Genomic DNA, 17,768 nt, shown 5'->3' with positions numbered 1-17,768 from the left:
GGTCAACTAAAATTCTGTGTCTACCAACGAAGCCACCCACCTCAATAATGAAGGGAGAATACCGAGCTCTCCAATTGTTTCACTAGAAAAGTCACCTGAGAGCAGAGAAACTAAGGAAGCCTTTGATTCTCTCCCTCCCACCTGGTCAAGATACCCGTGCTCACCTGACTGATGAAGCCTGTGGAGGAACACTGCCTGACCCAAAGACTAAATTTCCTCTTTTTTCTCTTGCGCAGCTCCCTCTCTGTGCATGTAGCGATGAACACTGGGTCCTCATCAATCAGGGGTTCATGTAGTACCTGCCAACATGATGAAAAGAGGAATCATAAAATCTTAAACAGTAAAGAGACTTCTGGACACATCCCAGTCAATGCAATAATCTCTCCCGGACATGAATACTTCTATTTATAAGGGGCTTGACTATCTCTTCTTTATTTTCCTCTTATAAATATTTTATTTTTCCCAATTACATGTAAAAACAATTTTAAACATTCATTTTTTAGAATCCTGAATTCCAAATTTTCTCTTTCCATCCTTCTTCCACCTCTCTCATTGAATAGGCAAACAATTTGATATAGGTTAAACATATGCAATCATGCAAAAGAGATTTCCATATTAGTCATATTGTGAAAGAAAACAGACACCCCATTCAAAAAAAAAACTGAAGGAAAAAAACAAGAAAAAGAAAGTTAATGGAATTATGCTCAAAGGGCTAAGAACCTTTGATCCGGCAGTGTTGCTACCAAATCTGTACCCCAAACAGATTACAAAAAAAGGGGAAAGGACCCATATGTGCAAAAATATTTGTGGCAGCCCTTTTTGTAGTGACAAGGAACTAGAAACTGAGTGGATGCCCATCAGTTGGAGAATAGCTGAATAAATTATGGAATATGAATATAATGAAGTATTATTATTCCATGAGAAACATATATGACTATATATATATATATATGAATATATATGGAATATGAATATAATGAAGTATTATTATTCCATAAGAAACAATCAGCAAAGTGACTTCAGAGAGGCCTGGAGAGACTTACATGAAGTGATGTTAAATGAAGTGAGTAGAACTGGGAGAGTTGTACACAATAGCAACAAGATGTGTGATGATCAATTGTGGTGCCCTTGGCTCTTTTCAACAGTAAGGTGATTCGGGACCATTTTAATAGACTTGTGTCATAGAAAGCCACCTGCATCCAGAGAGAGGACTACAGGGACTGAACGTGGATCAAAACATAGTATTTTCACCTTTTTGTTGTTGCTGTTGTTGCCTTGCTTGTTTTTTTCTTTTCTATTTTTTTTCCTTCTTGATCTGATTTGTCTTGTGTAGCATGATAAATGTGGAATTATGTGTAGAAGAATTCTACATGTTTAATCATATATTGGATTACTTTGTTGTCTAGGAGAAGGGGGGAGAAAGAGGGAGAAAAATTTACAACACAACCTTTTGCAAGTGTGAATTTTGGAAACTATCTTTGCATATATTTTGAAAAAGAAAAAGCTATTATAAAAAAGAAGGAAAAAAAGTTTAAGAAAAAGTTTGCTTTGACTTACACTCAAATTTCATCAGTCCTTTCTCTGGTAGTGGATAGCACTTTTCATTATAAGTCCTTTGGAATTATCTTGTATTACTGAATTTTTGAAACTAAGTCACTCATAGCTTGTGCAATATTACTATTATTGTGTATACTCTTCTGGTTCTGCTCACTTCACTTTTACATCAGTTCATGCAAGTATTTCCAGGTTTGTCTGAAATCTGCCTGCTCAACATTTTTTTTCTAACAGAATAGCATTCCATTACAATCATAGACCACAATTTGGTTATTCATTCCCCAACTGATGGACATCCCTTCAATTATGACTTCTTTGTTACCACAAAAAAGATGTACTATAAGTACTTTTATTCATATAAGTCCTTTTTCTTTTAAAAAAAAAAAAAACAAACTCTTTAGGTTACAGACCTACTAGTGATATTGTTAGGTCAAAGGGTAAGCACAGTTTTCTAGGCTTTGGGACATATTTTCAAATTGCTCTCCAGAATGGTTGCATCAGTTCAAAACTCAATTAGTGTCCCAATTTTCCCATATTCCCTCCAACAGTTGTCATTTTTTTCTATTATATTAGCCAATATGATCAGTATGAAGAGGTATCTCAAAGTTGCTTTAATTTGCATTTCTCTAATCAATAGTGATTTAGAGCACTTTAAAAAAATACTACTATAGAGAACTTTGATTTCTTTGTCTGAAAAATACCTGTTCATAAAAGGTCATACCTTTGACCATTTATCAATTGGATGACCTGTATTTGGAGGATGATTTGTTTTCTAATAAATTTGATTCAGTTCTCTATATATTTAAGAAATTAGACCTTCATCAGAGAAACTTACTGTAAAAATTTTTCCACTGTTATGATTACAACATATTTCTCTCCATTCTATTTTTCCCATTTATCCTTTTCTTGGTCACCTTTTCCCGTCCCTCCCTAAAAAGTGTTATTATTCTGATCACTGCTTCCCCCAATCCATCCTCCCTTCTGTCATTCCCACCTCTTTTCTCTTAATTCCTACTGGAATAAGATAGATTTCTACACCCAACTGAGCATGTATGTTATTTGCTCTTTGAGCTAATTCCAATGAGAGGAAGGTTCAAGTATGTTTGGCCATCTACCTTCCCCATCTCTCTCTCCCCTATAAAAACTCTTTCACATCTCTTTTATGTGAAATAGTTTATTCCATTCTTAGATCTCCCTTCCTCCTCCTAGTTCATTCTTCTTTCTCAACCCTTTTAGATATCATACCAACATAATCAACTCACATTCATGACTTCTAAGGTAAAGTTCATAGGAGTTAAAAGTATAATCTTCCCAATCAAGTATGCAAACAATTATTGAATCCCTTATGATTTCCTTTTTTAACCTTTTTATGCTTTTCTTGAATTTTGTATTTGAAAGTCAAATTTTCCAGTTACCTCTGGTTTTTTTCATCAGTATTGCTTGAAAACTTTCTATTTCTTTAAATATCCATTTCCCCCCTGAAATATCATACTCAGTTTTTCTAGGTTTGACAGTCTCTTAAGATTGCCTTTTCTATTCTTGGAAAGCCCTAATTATTAGAAAGTACTTTCTTAGATTGAGCTCTTGTCTATTTCCTTATAATTTCTATTTAGTTCTGCCCTCTAAAATTGAATACAATCAATTTAATCCTTTATCATTGAGTTATATACCACATACATGAAGGCAACTCTTCAGATCTTCACAGAATCAGAGTTTCAGAGCTGGAAAAAAATTTCAGAAACCTCTAGTTCAATGAATTCCTACTACAACACAAAAATAATAACTGGAAATTATATAGTACTATATGGCTTGTAAGGCGACTTTCTAAAGCACATGTTATCTCATTTTGGGGGGAATATTATTGTGCTGTAAAAATGACAAGCAAAATGGCTTCAGAAAAACCTAAGAAGACTCATAATAACTCATACAAAACAAACTGAGAACAAAGAGGACACTGTATATGGTAATAGTAATATTCTAACAATAATCAACTGTGGAGGACTTAGCTGTTCTGATCACTACAGTGGTCCATAACAATTTCAGAGGATTCATAATAAAAACTCTACATATCTCCAGATGAAGGAATAATGAACTCTGAATTTGGATTGATGCATATTTTCTTTCATTTTACTTTTCTTGCCTTCCTACCCTTTCATGACTAATATGGAAATATGTTTTGCATGACTACACATATATAACAATATCATATTGCTTGCCTTTTCAATGAGTGAGCCATAAAGGAGGGAGAGAATTTGGAATTCAATATAAAAAAAGAATATTAAAAAAGTATGAGTAAACAGATAAAGAGAAAACTAATTATTATTATAAATGAAGTATAAGAAATATGACAGATAATGTTGAATAAAGGAAACTGAAAAGTAGAAAAAAATCTGATTTTATCTTAATAATAATCCTGGAAAGTAGCTGTTTTATTATTATTATCCCTATTTTGTAGATGAAGAAACTAAGGCAGACTGAGGATAGATAAGTGACTTATTCAGTCATACAACTAATAAACATCCGAGATTAGATTTTAATTCAGGACTTCCTGATTCTCTCTAGACCCAATTCTCTCTCCCCTTCATCACCTAGTTGTATCTTATAGGTAGTCATCTAGGTTCTGCTTGAAGATTCTAATATGGGGAAACATATTCTCAGCAGGTCATTCCATTTTTCAACAATTCTATTAACTCAATTATTTGAATAAACAACTCTAAATTAATTGTTAGTAAGTTTTCCCTGATTTTAAATATATATTTGCTTTTTTTGTAACTTCTACCTGTTATTCCTACATCTGGCATCTGCAATCAAATGAAATAAATATAATACCATTTTCTGGGAGAGCTCTTCAGATACTTAAAGGCAGTTATTAACCCCTCACTTCCTTTGAGTTTTTTCAAAACTCTTAAGCTTTACTCTCTACTTTCAGATGAGTCTCATATGGTCATCTAGCCTATTATCTCTTTTTTTTCTGCAAAGGTATGAGACTGAGTGATGTCTCAGAAACAACCTGGATAATTATCATCCAAGAAACAATCTAGGTAAGTGGACCAGTATCATTAGATTCGAAGATTCTTATCACCAGAAGGCTGGCCACCAAGTGATTCATTTTTCCAAAAACAATAACTTGTGAATACTGCCTACACAAGTGGAGGTGGAGATATAAAATGAGACAGACATTTTTGGACACAGCCAACATGGGAATTTATTTTGCTTGACTACATATATTTGAAGTGTAGGGGGGAGGTGAGACAAGAAAAGATTGATAGTGATAGAAAAAAGAAAACACCAATGAAACATAAAAAACATATGGAAGAGAGCAAAAGGATGTTTCAAAGAGATACAGAGAAACCAGTCAGTTTTATTATTTTCAAGGGCAGCAAGGTGGCAAACTGGATAAAGTTCGGGGTATCTAAAGTCAGGAAGATCATTTTCCTGAATTCAAAGCTAGCCTCAGACACTTATTAGCCATATGACCTTGGGAAGTACCTTAACTCAGTCTGCCTCAGTTTTCTCATCTGTAAAATTAGCTAGAAAAGGAAATACCAAACTAGTCCAGTATCTCTATTAAGAAAACACCAAATAGGGTCTTGACTGAAAAACAACTCAACAACAATTTGTTAATTTCATGTTAAATTTAATGGGCACTTCAAAATACTATATGATACAAGTTCATAGTTGCATATAAATTTTTTGTTAATAATAATAAAGCTCATGTATGTTATATGCACATAACAATATTTATTATTATTATTATTACTTTTTATTTTTAAATTATTTTAAAGCATTTGGAAAGTGGAGGGGTTTACAATTCTGCACTAAAGATTATACCTACACTGATTAAATAAAGGATTCTTTAAGTATGAACTGAGATCACATTAGTTTTGCTTTATTTTGTTTTTTGAGCATCCCCATCAACAATAAGGGCTCCTTGTAGTTAGCTGAACTACCACAATACACATAAACAACTTTCAAGATAGGACCCTTTTATTTCATATTTGCAAAAGGCAAGTTTATAGCAAGCCCAATCTGAAAGCTTCCAGCCTGCATCTCTTACTTCTGCCTTCACATATACTTTGGCTTTCCGACTCAGAAACCATTTATAGCCCCATTTGGAACCACTCAAGCAAAATGGACAAGTTACACACAGAGCAATCCATTGGTGGGTAAAGGATAGAAGTAGGGGCTAACAGGCTCTGGAAGCTAGCAAAAGGTTTGAAAAAGAAAATATTACAATGTAATTTATGATAAGGCATTCTGTGTCCAATTATGCCTTCTTCAAAAATGAATCATCTTCCTCCTTTGAGATTACACTAAATGAACCTATTCATTCTCATCTTCAAAAAGAAAATGTACTTATAACCCATTTGCATTAAACGTATAATCAGGCACATATTTATATTTAATCCATGCTCCATCAAAGATTGAGAGTCAGCAAGTATTTCTGACCTATAATGATTTTTCCTTTCCACAATCATTTAATGAATTTTTAATGGCTCATTACTAAAACAGCCACAGCTCAATATGTTCCCACATATTCTCCTAAAACTTTGAATGCCAAAAAAGATCACTTTCTTCCCATTCTGGATTCTGATTCACCAACTCTTCCCTGTTGATCTACACATATACACTGTGCACATATGTGCAGAGGGAGTTGGAAATGAGAAAAAAATATTTACTTATTTTTATTTTTTATTTCTGTTACATGAACCTTCCCTTCTCTACTTCTAATTTTGGAAAAGATCATTTCCCCCCTTTTTTATTTTATATTTATATATTTGTATAATATATTTATATAAAATAAATTTTCTATATTTATATTCCCTTGTATAGGAAAAGGATTAAATTTATTTTGCTTGAACCCAGAGGACAGAAGTAGGACTAATAGATAGAAGTTATATAGAGGCACAATATAGGAGGTACTGTCCCAACAAAAATGTCCAGAAATGAACTAGGCTATTCCATCCAGATTACTTAAAAGACATAGTAAGGATTCACTATTTGAAAACCAAAAAATTTTTATAAAAATTGAAATTAAAAGAAAAACTATTTAATACTGGGTCAGTAGTTATAGCCTAAGGCAATTTATTCATATGTATGACCCAAAGGGATGGAGAATTGCTTAAATACAGGAGAAGACCACTGGCTATATTACTAAAGAGTTCACAATTTACTTAGGAACATCTGATAATATCCTATATGTTGCTTTATAAATTTTCTTAATAAAAATGAATGCCAATTAATAGAATTATCCAATGCTAAAGTTGGAAGGGACTTTAAATAAAGTCTAGTTCTTTATATTTTGTAGATGAAATGAAGTAACTTGTCCACATCCACATTATTAATTGATAGCTAGATCTGGATAGGAACACAAATCTCTGCACCCCTATCCCATGTTGCTTTTTACTGCTCCAGCTGGGCTCTACATAATGAAGTGTTATCAGTACTGTGATCTAGTCAGGGTTCATCCTTGGCATTGTTCAATACTATTAAAATCAGGGTTTATTTCTGATCATTTTCTGTTAAATTTTAACTACCACAGAAATACCTAAAGGACAGTCAAAGAATTAACAAGGAAGAAGAGTATATAAAAACAACCTCTCTTTTAGGGAAATCTTTTAGAAGGATCCAAAAAAAAGACCACTTTTTTAAGAAACCACAGGAATCTCTGTATTACCAAATTCATCCTTAAAAGACTCAAGAACTTTTTTGATGTGTGAAAGTACAATATATTGTAGGGTAAATATAACTAATTCCCAATTAGTTGGGGGAAGAAGAAAGAGGTAGCTTACATTTTTTTGCAGGGAGGATTGGACTTGTGATTTCATTGATATTAGGAATTCCTGGTAAAGAAATGCCTTCTTCAATGCAGATCAATTACTGTTCTTTAGTTCATAGTCTTAAAGGGGTATAGAGACACAGAGATTTCTCAACTTCTTAAACTGTAGTTTGTGACCCCATTTGGGGTCTTGTGATCGAATGTGGGGATTATAAAATTATAATTTATTAATAATAAATATTTGATTTGTATATTTGTGTAGCTATTTTATATAGAGATATAAATCTATCTCTTTACCTATATACCTGGGGTATGTAAAAAAAACACACAAAACAAACTGAATGGTTTTTATCCCTCAAAATGTAAACTCCTCCATGAAGTCTTTCTTGACTCAATTTCCCTCTCTTTGCCAAGTAAAAGTTCATCCCTGTTTAAACTTTAAATTGTACTTTATTTGTATCTTTATTATCATATTTATTTATATATTTATATTTATTGTGTCATTTATATCTTATCTTGTTATGTTTTCTATTATAATTAATTGTGTATGTGTTAACAGAAAAACTTGAAGCTATTTCTTTCAAATGCCAAGGCAAGCTATCTACCACACCATGATGCCTTTCCACACTGGGATCTTCTACAATCTTATGGCTAAAATAATCTTCCATGACTAGGATGTTCTCCATCTTCTGCTTTTCAGAGGATGACTGCCTTTCAGAATTTTTATCTTCCTTTTAAAACTAAGCCCATTTTCAACTTTTTCCATGAAGCCATTTTTGATCCTACTCCATTCCCCTCCAAATTCTCTCTGCAGCCACAAATATTCAGTTTAATCATATTTCACATTATATTTCATCACTATCACTATAGAATGTAAGCTTCTTGAAGACAGACTATTTTTTAAGTCACTTTCTCTCTAGCAAATATTAACCTCATTGAAAAAATTGCCAATCAATTGTGTGATTTTGGAAAGATGCTTTAACATCCTGTGCTTCAATTCTCTAATCTGTTAGGTGAAGTATATAATATACCTAATTCATTCAATACAGGACTAAAAAGCAAGACTATAACATTTTGCAAACAAGGTAGAAATAGATGCCATGGGGAAAAGGAACATGACAGGAAAAATGTAGATAATGGAAAAACAAAAGAAGTAATAAGTTCTATTTTTCAAAGAAAAAAAAAGAAAGACAACTTGAGTTGAGAGGAAACATTTGACAACCTGGGACTTATTTCTTTAAATAAACCTGACTTGTCAAACAGATCCTTTTCTATATTTTTTCCTTCAAAATCATATAAAATACAGAAGAAAAAAGATGAGAGAAAGAGTTAAAAAAAACAAACAAACCCCAAAATCCCATCACATTATTTTCACACTCCTCTTAAGAAAATATTTGTAAAATACTTAACACAGAGCCTGGCACATAGTAGATATTTAATAGACACTTTCTTTTCTTCTCTCTCCCCCCCACTCCCCACAGTTAGGAGCCAAGGCAAAGTAGAGGGTGCTCTCATTTGATCTTTTTCATTCAATTCATATTCATCACTGTTCCCTGCTAGTTTGCCTTGATATATTATTGGCATCTTTTCTGGAAAAGAAAAATCTGCATGTTCAGAATTTTCAACTTGCTATTACTAGGAAAACATTTGGATCATAAACTCCATGAGGTCAAGGATACTGTTTTATTGATCCTTGGTCTCATCAGGGGTCTATCACTGAGCTTCATAAATATTGTCCTTGGAGCCAGAAACACCTGCCACTAACCCATACTGGCTTATGTGACCCCAGATAGTGTCCCAGAAATCTTCCCATCCTGATTCAAGTGAATTATCTCTGGCACCAAAGTTCCAACTAGGATTCTGCAAAGATCACTACAAAGGCTCATAGTTCTATAGCAAGAGTGACTAAAACCTTCTTACTGAGGATATTATTGTCTATTGAAATGATACAGAAATGCCCGACAACATCATAAGCCTGGGTGATTGTGCTAAAAATGATGGTGATTGAGTCAGGAGAAGCTTTCCACTCTGTGGTTTATACAGGGCCAAGAAGAAAAGTTCCACCTCTTTCGTGGGACCCTTTCTGGTGGGACCTTTTCCCAACATTTTCTTCCTATGGAAAATTAACATTGTGCTGTATTTTTTTTAATAACCAGCATTACTCTGTGATCCACCCCTTTCTTCATTTTATCAGACTCCACTTCTGAAGGGAAGGCAGTTTCTGAAAGGATGGACTGAAAAGTGACTGCTCTCAAGCCCAAATGTATATGCTTCTTAATTAGCGTGGTCTGGTTCCCTCTCAAATGGGTTCCTCTCCTTCCCCTGAAGCAGAGAATTGGGCTAGACCCAAAAGTTTTATTGCTCCGTTAGGAGGAGAACCTAGATGTAAACCATATCTTTGTTTTTAGAGATTTCTTTAGAGTTGCTCTAGAGTATAAGAGAAATACAAGAAATACTTTTCCCTCTTTTCACTCACCAACCCTACTAATCAGAAGATGTTATGCCATCCAGAGTGTCTCTCTCTCAGCCTTAGGCTTCTGATCACTATAATACAATTTAGAGATGGAAGCAAATTTGAGGACCATCAATTTCAGCCTTTACAAATGAGAAATTTAAGGTCATAGAGATGAAATGGGTTTCCCAAGATTATTCAAGTTATAAATAACAGAGATTGAATTTGAAATTATTAACAGATAGCAGTTAAAATATTAGAAATTGAAGGGAACTCATCAATTAAGGGAAATAGTTATGGTATATGATTGTAATAGATTGTAATGTATTACTGCATTATAACAAATGACAAGTAGGATGATTTAAGAAAAACCTGCAAAGACTTATATAAGCTGATGCAAAGTGAAGTGAGCAGAACCAGAACATTGAACACAGTAATAGAAATATTATACAATGATCATCCACGAATGATTTAGTTATTATCAGAATACAGTGATTCAGGATAATCTCAAAGGATTCTCAATGAAAAATGTTATTTGCCTCCAGAAAAAGAAATGATGGAGTTTGAATTGAAGCATATTATTTTTCGCTTTTTGTATTTTTTTTTTACAGTTTCCCCCTCTGGATTTATGTTTTCTTTTACAATATGACTAAATTGGTAATATGATTTACATGATTGAACATGTATAGCCCATATCATAATTGCTTAATGTATTAGGGAAGGAAGAGATTTTTAAAAAGGCGAGAAAATTTGGAACAAAATATTTTTTAAAAAAGAATGTTTAAAATTGCCTTTACATGTAATTGGGGAAATATAATTTTATGAAAAGTAAAGTATTAGCAGTCATAAAACTAAATGCTAAACCATGTGACATGGACACAAGTGTTAGAGAAATTCAAAAAAGGAGAAGATAAGAATAATGAAAATTTTTCAGATGAGGTGAGACTTAAGTTGTACTTTGAAAAATAGGGTGCTAGATAAACCTTTTAGTTTTCCACAGATCTTTCAACTAACTGAGCAGTATATTGAAATCTTTTGATTTTTTATGTATATATTTTAATAAGTAATGGAAGATTTTGTGGATATCCGCTAAAGTCTTATGAATGGAGTGGAGAGGTAACCTTTGGTTCTCCAAAGCAGTGCCAGCAGAACACAGGTCCTAACAAGTTTGAACAAGCTGAAATAGATATATACTTTGGAGGTCCTGAGACCATCCTAGCTAAGTGCAGAGAGACTCATCACCAAAAAAATGGCAATAATTCAATGAACTTTGGGCCCAAAGCAACTCATAAAAGATTATCAAGTCTCCTAATCACTATCAAATTAGTGATTTGCATTAACGAAGAAAGTATCCCTATTGATAAAGAAATTCAAAAGACCATTCAAAGTTAAGTATTAGAGAATGGAAAAATTAGACAAGGTTGAGAAAAGTTTATTTTTAAATTATAATTTAAATTCAGTTAGTATGTAAATAGCAATTATCCTTTCCATAGGGAGAAGGGCTAGGGGCACAGTAGGACTCCCCTTCATCTCCCCCATGATATGGAATATCTATATAAAAGGTTTGGCTTCCTCTTCATACCAGAGAAGAAACCCAAATTATTATGGCATTAAAAATAAGATATATTGATATTATACAATACTATGCATATATCTTATTCATTTCTGAATTTCTAAACTTTTTCTCTCGTCATATGTTAGACTTCATGTTTCACCTGAGGCTTCCACAAAACTCCCTTCCAAAATTCCCACTTAATTTCTTATGCTGACCCATAATATATCAAAATCATGGAAACAGTTGTAATGTCGAAGGGATAACTGTACTAAATAGTAAGGATTGATTCATATCCTTAGAGCTTATAACAAGTGCTTAATAAAAAACTTGATTGGTCAGTAAATACACTTATATAAAAGAAAAACTAAAAAAGCTGAAGGGACGTCAGTTTCTACTGTAATCTGTATTTCTTATTCCCATGTAGCTCACAGGAAGAAAAAAAAAAAGGTTTTAAATGCAGTACGAATTTCTTTACTGTAAACAATGGGAAGTAAAAACCAAGGGGTTTTACATCTACTCACTGAATATATTTAAGAAGAAAATAAAAGCCTTTATATTCTTAGGATTCCTAAGCGTCCAGTCTTGCTTTAAGGCAAGGGAATGACTGAGCCCCCTCTTTTCTAATCTTGATTTGGTGACAACTGAAGATGTACACCAAACATAAATAAATAAATAAATCACCAAACCCTCTATTGCATTACTCTTGCAGGGCGTCTAATAGCAGTCTGTATTAGGAAAAAGAATATGAAAGCTAACTCTCACAATAAAAAGATATGTGTAAGGCAGCCACTGAATTTAAAAGTTTTCAGTCAGTCATTAATTGCTTACTATATATCATGCATTTTACTAAGCACTGAGGATATTGGGGAAGGTAAAAATAATGGCAAAGACTCTAACTTATAAAAAGAAAGGATTTAAGATGAGTCTCATAGGAGAGTCAAAGAAGTTAGGAGTAGATGTGAGGAGCAAAAGGTTTCTAGATATGGAGGACTGCCAACATAAAGTTAGAGAACAACTAGAAGTATATCTCGAACAATGCTGTGTGTTGAACCCAAGTGCACTTGTTAGCATTTTTATGATAAGGCCAGTAAACATCAGATCCACTGTTTTTTCTGTCTGTAGCTTCAGGAAAATAAATGATATATTCATAAGTTTTTTTTTTCCTAAAGCCTATTTCTCCTCACAAGATAACTTCCTCCTTCTATCTCAGAAGTTTCTGAGCTGTCATCTCCAAATGGCTACTTGGTGCATCCTCAAAGAAGGCAAAATAATGTTAAATTTAGACTGAGCAAAACATAATTAGGAATGCAAATCTGCTCTTCTCTATCACCTGCCCTTCAAAATAAGTCACAGTGAATTACAAAGTTGAACATAAATAATTTTTGTAAAAACCCCACTGCTTTCAGAGGAAGGTAGCACAGCATAGCAAATAGAGTAATGGACTTTGAGTCCTGGTTCAATTTCTATCTTTTGATGCTTACTGACTGGGTGACCAGGAGAAGTCATGACTCCTATATGTCTCAGGTAGCTTCCTAAGACTGTTATATAAAGTTTTGGATGAGTTGGGGTCTGTTGGTGGGAGATTTCCATTTTGAAAAGCAACCAAATACCATAACAAACCAAGTGCTGAATTTCAAGTTGGAAAAACCTGAATTCTCATCCTGCCTTAGACTCTTTTTTGTGGTGTGTCTCTGTTCTTGCTGACTCCATGCCTGGTGTTCTAGCCACCACACCACCCATCTGCCAGGACTATCTAATACTTGTTGCTTCCATGACAGGCAGAGCACAGCCTATTTAAGGGATCACACAAAGTTGGAGAAGCATCCAAATGCAAGAGCAGTAAGCTAGAAAGATTTCCAATACTCCCTGGGGAAAAGGGCACACTTACCTGAGTTTGGGAAGGCCTAAAAGCAGAGTCAAAGCCATACTGGAGGGAATCTAGGAAGGGCTGGATCTTGTAAAGACCATGTGTTGTCTGGCTGGAACGAAAAGCCACCACATGGAAGTACTTGAGAATCTTCTCGAAGCGGGACTGGCTCATGACGAGGGCTATGCTTTTGTTACTGTAGAAGCCACTGCTCCAGATGCTGAGAACAGACTCACAATGGTAGATGCTTGTGGAGATCATGTAACCGAGGAAAGTCTTCATCTCCGTCAGGGTCACCTCTGCCCAGGCCCCATCACTCCCAAACCTCTCTTGATACTTCTTGGCGTACATATTTGTCTGCACCACCATGTTTTTAAGAACATTGTCGGGGACAAAGAGCTGGAAGAAGTCCATGGCACTGGCACTGGGGGGCATCTTTCGAGTTGGTCCTATACCCATAAAACAGAGGAGATTACTTATTACCACAAACACACAAAGCGGAAACCCAGAAATTCAAAGGATTATAGGCTCATAGATTTTGAGTCAGAAGGGACCTAAGAAATCACTTAATTCAACTCCCTCATTTTACATATAAATGTTGGGGTAGTTGAGTCAATTACTACTTACATACCCTATTTAAAATAAGTAATAAGATATTCTAGTCTTGATACTTTTATCTAGTGAGAACATTTATATTAAATCAATCAAATAAATGTTCACCCTGTAGATTCCCTACAAAGCAACAAAAAAGTTATCCTTTGAGAGGGAATGATTTGATGGAGGGAGGGAGGAGAAAACTTATGTCTTCTCCATCTCTACCTTGACCAGAGCTTGACCTCATGAGTTTTAAGAGTCTTGGAATATTCAGACTTTGCATCAGCATCCTAACAGTATCCTCAGGACAGCAGTGATTGGTGGCAGTGTCCCTCATATCAGGAGTCAAGGACAAACTAGATACACTGAGGGAAAAGCAGCTTCAGAACTCGACAATGAGCCAGGCAGAAAGATACACCATAACTAAAAGTTATATACAGACAAAGTAAGGTATATGCAGGATAAATAGGAGATAATAGACAGAAGAAACTAGAATTAATACAGGTTATGGAAAGCTTCTGGCAGAAGTAGAGATTTCACATGGGGCTTATAGGAAGCCAGGGAGAATAGTCGTTGGTGTGGAAGAAGAAGAATATTCAGCCATGGGGGACAGTCAGAAAAAATGTCCAGTGTCTTGTTTGTGAAATAGCAAGGAAGCCAGTATTACTGGATAAAAGAGTAGCATGGGATAGGGAAAAGGATAGAAGATCAGAACGATCTGGGTGACAAAGGGCTCAATCTAATTCATTTCAAAAAGTTATTAAGTATTCAATATGGACAATGTACTGTTTGATTCAAAGATGGAAAATTATACCATCCCTGTTCTTAAAAAATTTATAATCTATTAAGTAGACAGGATATAAACAACTGCAATTTTGGGGGCGGGGTGGGTGGAAGAGGTCAGGACCTGTGATTTCCTTTGTGCAGTGAGCTTACAGCATGGAAACTCCTTCTACTAATGAAAACCAACAAATAATTTAAAATCTCAGATAATTTCCTGAGGCACTGAGTGCTTAAATAACTTACCCAACATTTCAAAAACAGGATTTAGAACAAGTCCTTTCTGACACCAAGGTTAGCTCTTGATGCCCTATGTGTCCTGTTATATCTCAAATGAAACATGTTGGGAAATGATGTTTCACAGGGAATCTTTACCAAAAAGTTCTCTTTTCTGAACTTTGATGACAAGTGGCAATTAAAGCCCCATTTGAAATTTTGAGAAATTCCTCTTAAATTTTAAGACGCTGCTCACTTTCACCTAGAAGGAGCACTTCAGTGGAACCTATATAGATAGGTAGAGGTTGTGCCTGACAATATGTCACTCAACAGTCAGAAAAATGGAGACTGGAGAGATAAATAGTTCAGCTTGGCTACAGAAGAATATACAAAAGAGAATTTTATAAAGTCAGTCTGGGAGCAGAGACTTCAGCCAGACTATGAGGGACTATGAAGGCCAGAATAAGAAATTTTTATTTTATTTAGTAAACAGCAGGGTGTTAATAGAAAGTTTTTCAGCAAGGTAGTGACATAGCCAGAAAATTATCTTGGCAGCAGTACTAGCACTTAGGTGTTACTGCCTTATCAAACAGAACTCTAAGCTCATGGAAAGTAATGATAATATTCCTTCTTTTCCACCAGTATCTCCCCAGAGTACCCAGTATACCACTGAGCCCATAATAAGGGCTAAAATAAACATGTGTAGAATGGAAATTAAACTGAACACATCTGTACATTTATGCAAATTAAGAAATCAGGTCAGATTTTATAGTAATGGGACTAGAGGGAAGTAAATCTTTCCATCTAAATTATATTACTGGGTAATTAGATGCATACAAGTTCACTTGAGGACATCAGCCATGTTAATGCCATAACTCTGTTAAGGCCTTGGGATATTCCAGAGCTTAGATCCTTCCTGAAAGAAGGACCCTGCTTTCAGAATGATCTTTCAGCTAAATCTTCATGCACCTACCTAATCCTAACATCTCCATTAATTGAGAAAATGATAAAAATATTGACCCAAAGTGAAAAGAACAAAGTATGTGTTCATGATTACGGGGAGGGCCTCCTATTTATTCTGCCTAGAACTTGCTTTGTCAATTCAACTAATAGGGCTCTGCTAGTGTTTTCTAAATCAAAATTCAATTCAAATGCCCTTTTCTACGGACCTTTTTTGATCCTTGTAGTTAACTCAACCTTTCCCACACCAAATTTTCTTGTATTTATTTGTATACACTTCTATGTGTATATAATCTCTCCCTCAACGCAGTACAAGCCCCTTGAGGGGAGAGAACATGGTAGGTATTTAATAAAAGCTTATTCATTGATCTTAATACTTTGCACTTTATATTATAGGGGGCAGGCTTTTATTACTGAGTTCCTACCTTCTCAGGTCCCTTCCCTTATAATCTTCCCCCATATGGCAGATAAATATTGCCATCCAGTCTCTAGATTATTGTTCTGACTATTTTTAATATGGTCTGGACTTTTCTTGGCACAGATATTACAGTTGTTTGCCACTTCCTTCTCCAGGTCATTTTACAAATGAAAAAACTGAGGTAAATAGGGCTAAGTGACTTCATAGGGTCACATAGCTATCTGGTATCTGAGCTCAGATTTGACTAATCTTCCGGTCTCCTAGCCCACCCCTCTATCTATTGCCCTGAATATTCTCTTATCATGGGTGGAAGAAAAAATGTTTTATCATCAAAGATTTTCTGGAGGCATATTTAAGGATTAATAGTTACTGATCCAATGGGTGGAGGCAGAAGTCTCCTTGTTCAAGACTATCTTTAAACAAATGCAATTTTAAAAATTCATTTAGTAATTCAAACTAGTTGTACACAGCATGGGCTAGCTAAACATAGTCATCCCTATATAAATCAATCTAGGAGTGTTCTGAAGCCAGCTAGAACTTATGAGAGTTGATTTTTAAATTTTTAGTGAGAACACTGAAACCTCAAGAATCAGCAAACATTACAAATCAGGGCTTGATTTACTGTTTTATTAATTATCTAGAATTAAGAAAGCAAAGGAAATGTTAATAATGCATATTAAATTTAAAAGTGTATTGTGTTCATATTTTCTTCATAGAGAGGAATACTTTCCAGCACAGTCTTTAAGACTTGAAAAACCTGTTATCTTACTTTGATCCAGCAGTGTCTTTACTGGATCTGTATCTCAAAGAAATCATAAAAGAGGGAAAAGGACCCACATGTGTAAAAATGTTTGTAGCAGCTCTTTTTGTAGAGGCAAGGAACTGGAAACTGAGTGGATGCCCAATTAGTTGGAGAATGGCTGAATAAGTTATGGTATATGAATGTTATGGAATATTATTGTTCTATAAAAATGATTTCTGAAAGGCCTAGAAAGACTTACATTAACTGATGCTGAATGAAATAAGCAGAACCCAGTAACACTGCACAAAGTAACAACAAGATTAGGTGATGATCAACAGTAATAGGCTTGGCTCTTCAACAAGAGGCGATTCAAGACAATTCCAATAGACTTACAATGAAAAGGACCATTAACATTCAGAGAGAGAACTATGGAGACTGAATGTGGATCAAAACATAGTATCACCACCTTTTTGTTTTTGTTGTTTGTTTTTCTTTCTTGTTTTTCCCTTTTGATCTAATATTTCTTATACAGCATGACAAATATGGAGATATGTTTAGAAAAATTACATGTTTAACCTATATCAGACTACTTGGTGTCTAGGGAACAGGGGAGGAGGGAGAGAGGGAGAAAAATTTGGAATACAAGATTGTACAAAAGTGAATGTTGAAAATTTATACATAATATATATATATATAAGTATATATAATATATAATATAAAAAAGTTGAAAAACATCTTTGCATGTATTTGGAAAATAAAATACTATTTTAAAAAAAGAAAAAGAAAAACCTGTATCTTTAGGTATCATAAGCATCTTTCCTCCATATCTTCTTTCCTGTTAATTGATGATC

General features: G+C 34.4%; 1 protein-coding gene across 1 annotated transcript in view; it reads right to left on the bottom strand.

Annotated features, from left to right (window-relative positions):
* Positions 1 to 17,768, bottom strand: part of PGBD5 (piggyBac transposable element derived 5) — a 156,203-nt gene that overhangs the window by 52,476 nt on the left and 85,959 nt on the right. The window contains exons 2-3 of the mRNA XM_012547981.3: positions 13,229 to 13,656; positions 165 to 299 (exon numbers count right to left, since the gene is read on the bottom strand). Of these exons, the coding sequence (XP_012403435.3) occupies positions 165 to 299; positions 13,229 to 13,656 (563 nt within the window). The remainder of the gene's footprint in view (positions 1 to 164; positions 300 to 13,228; positions 13,657 to 17,768) is intronic.

Source organism: Sarcophilus harrisii, chromosome 4 (assembly GCF_902635505.1).
Source record: "Sarcophilus harrisii chromosome 4, mSarHar1.11, whole genome shotgun sequence".
NCBI classification, from domain to species: Eukaryota; Metazoa; Chordata; class Mammalia; order Dasyuromorphia; family Dasyuridae; genus Sarcophilus; species Sarcophilus harrisii.
Note: the sequence above shows the minus strand (reverse complement) of the source record. Positions and strands in the feature narration are given on the sequence as shown.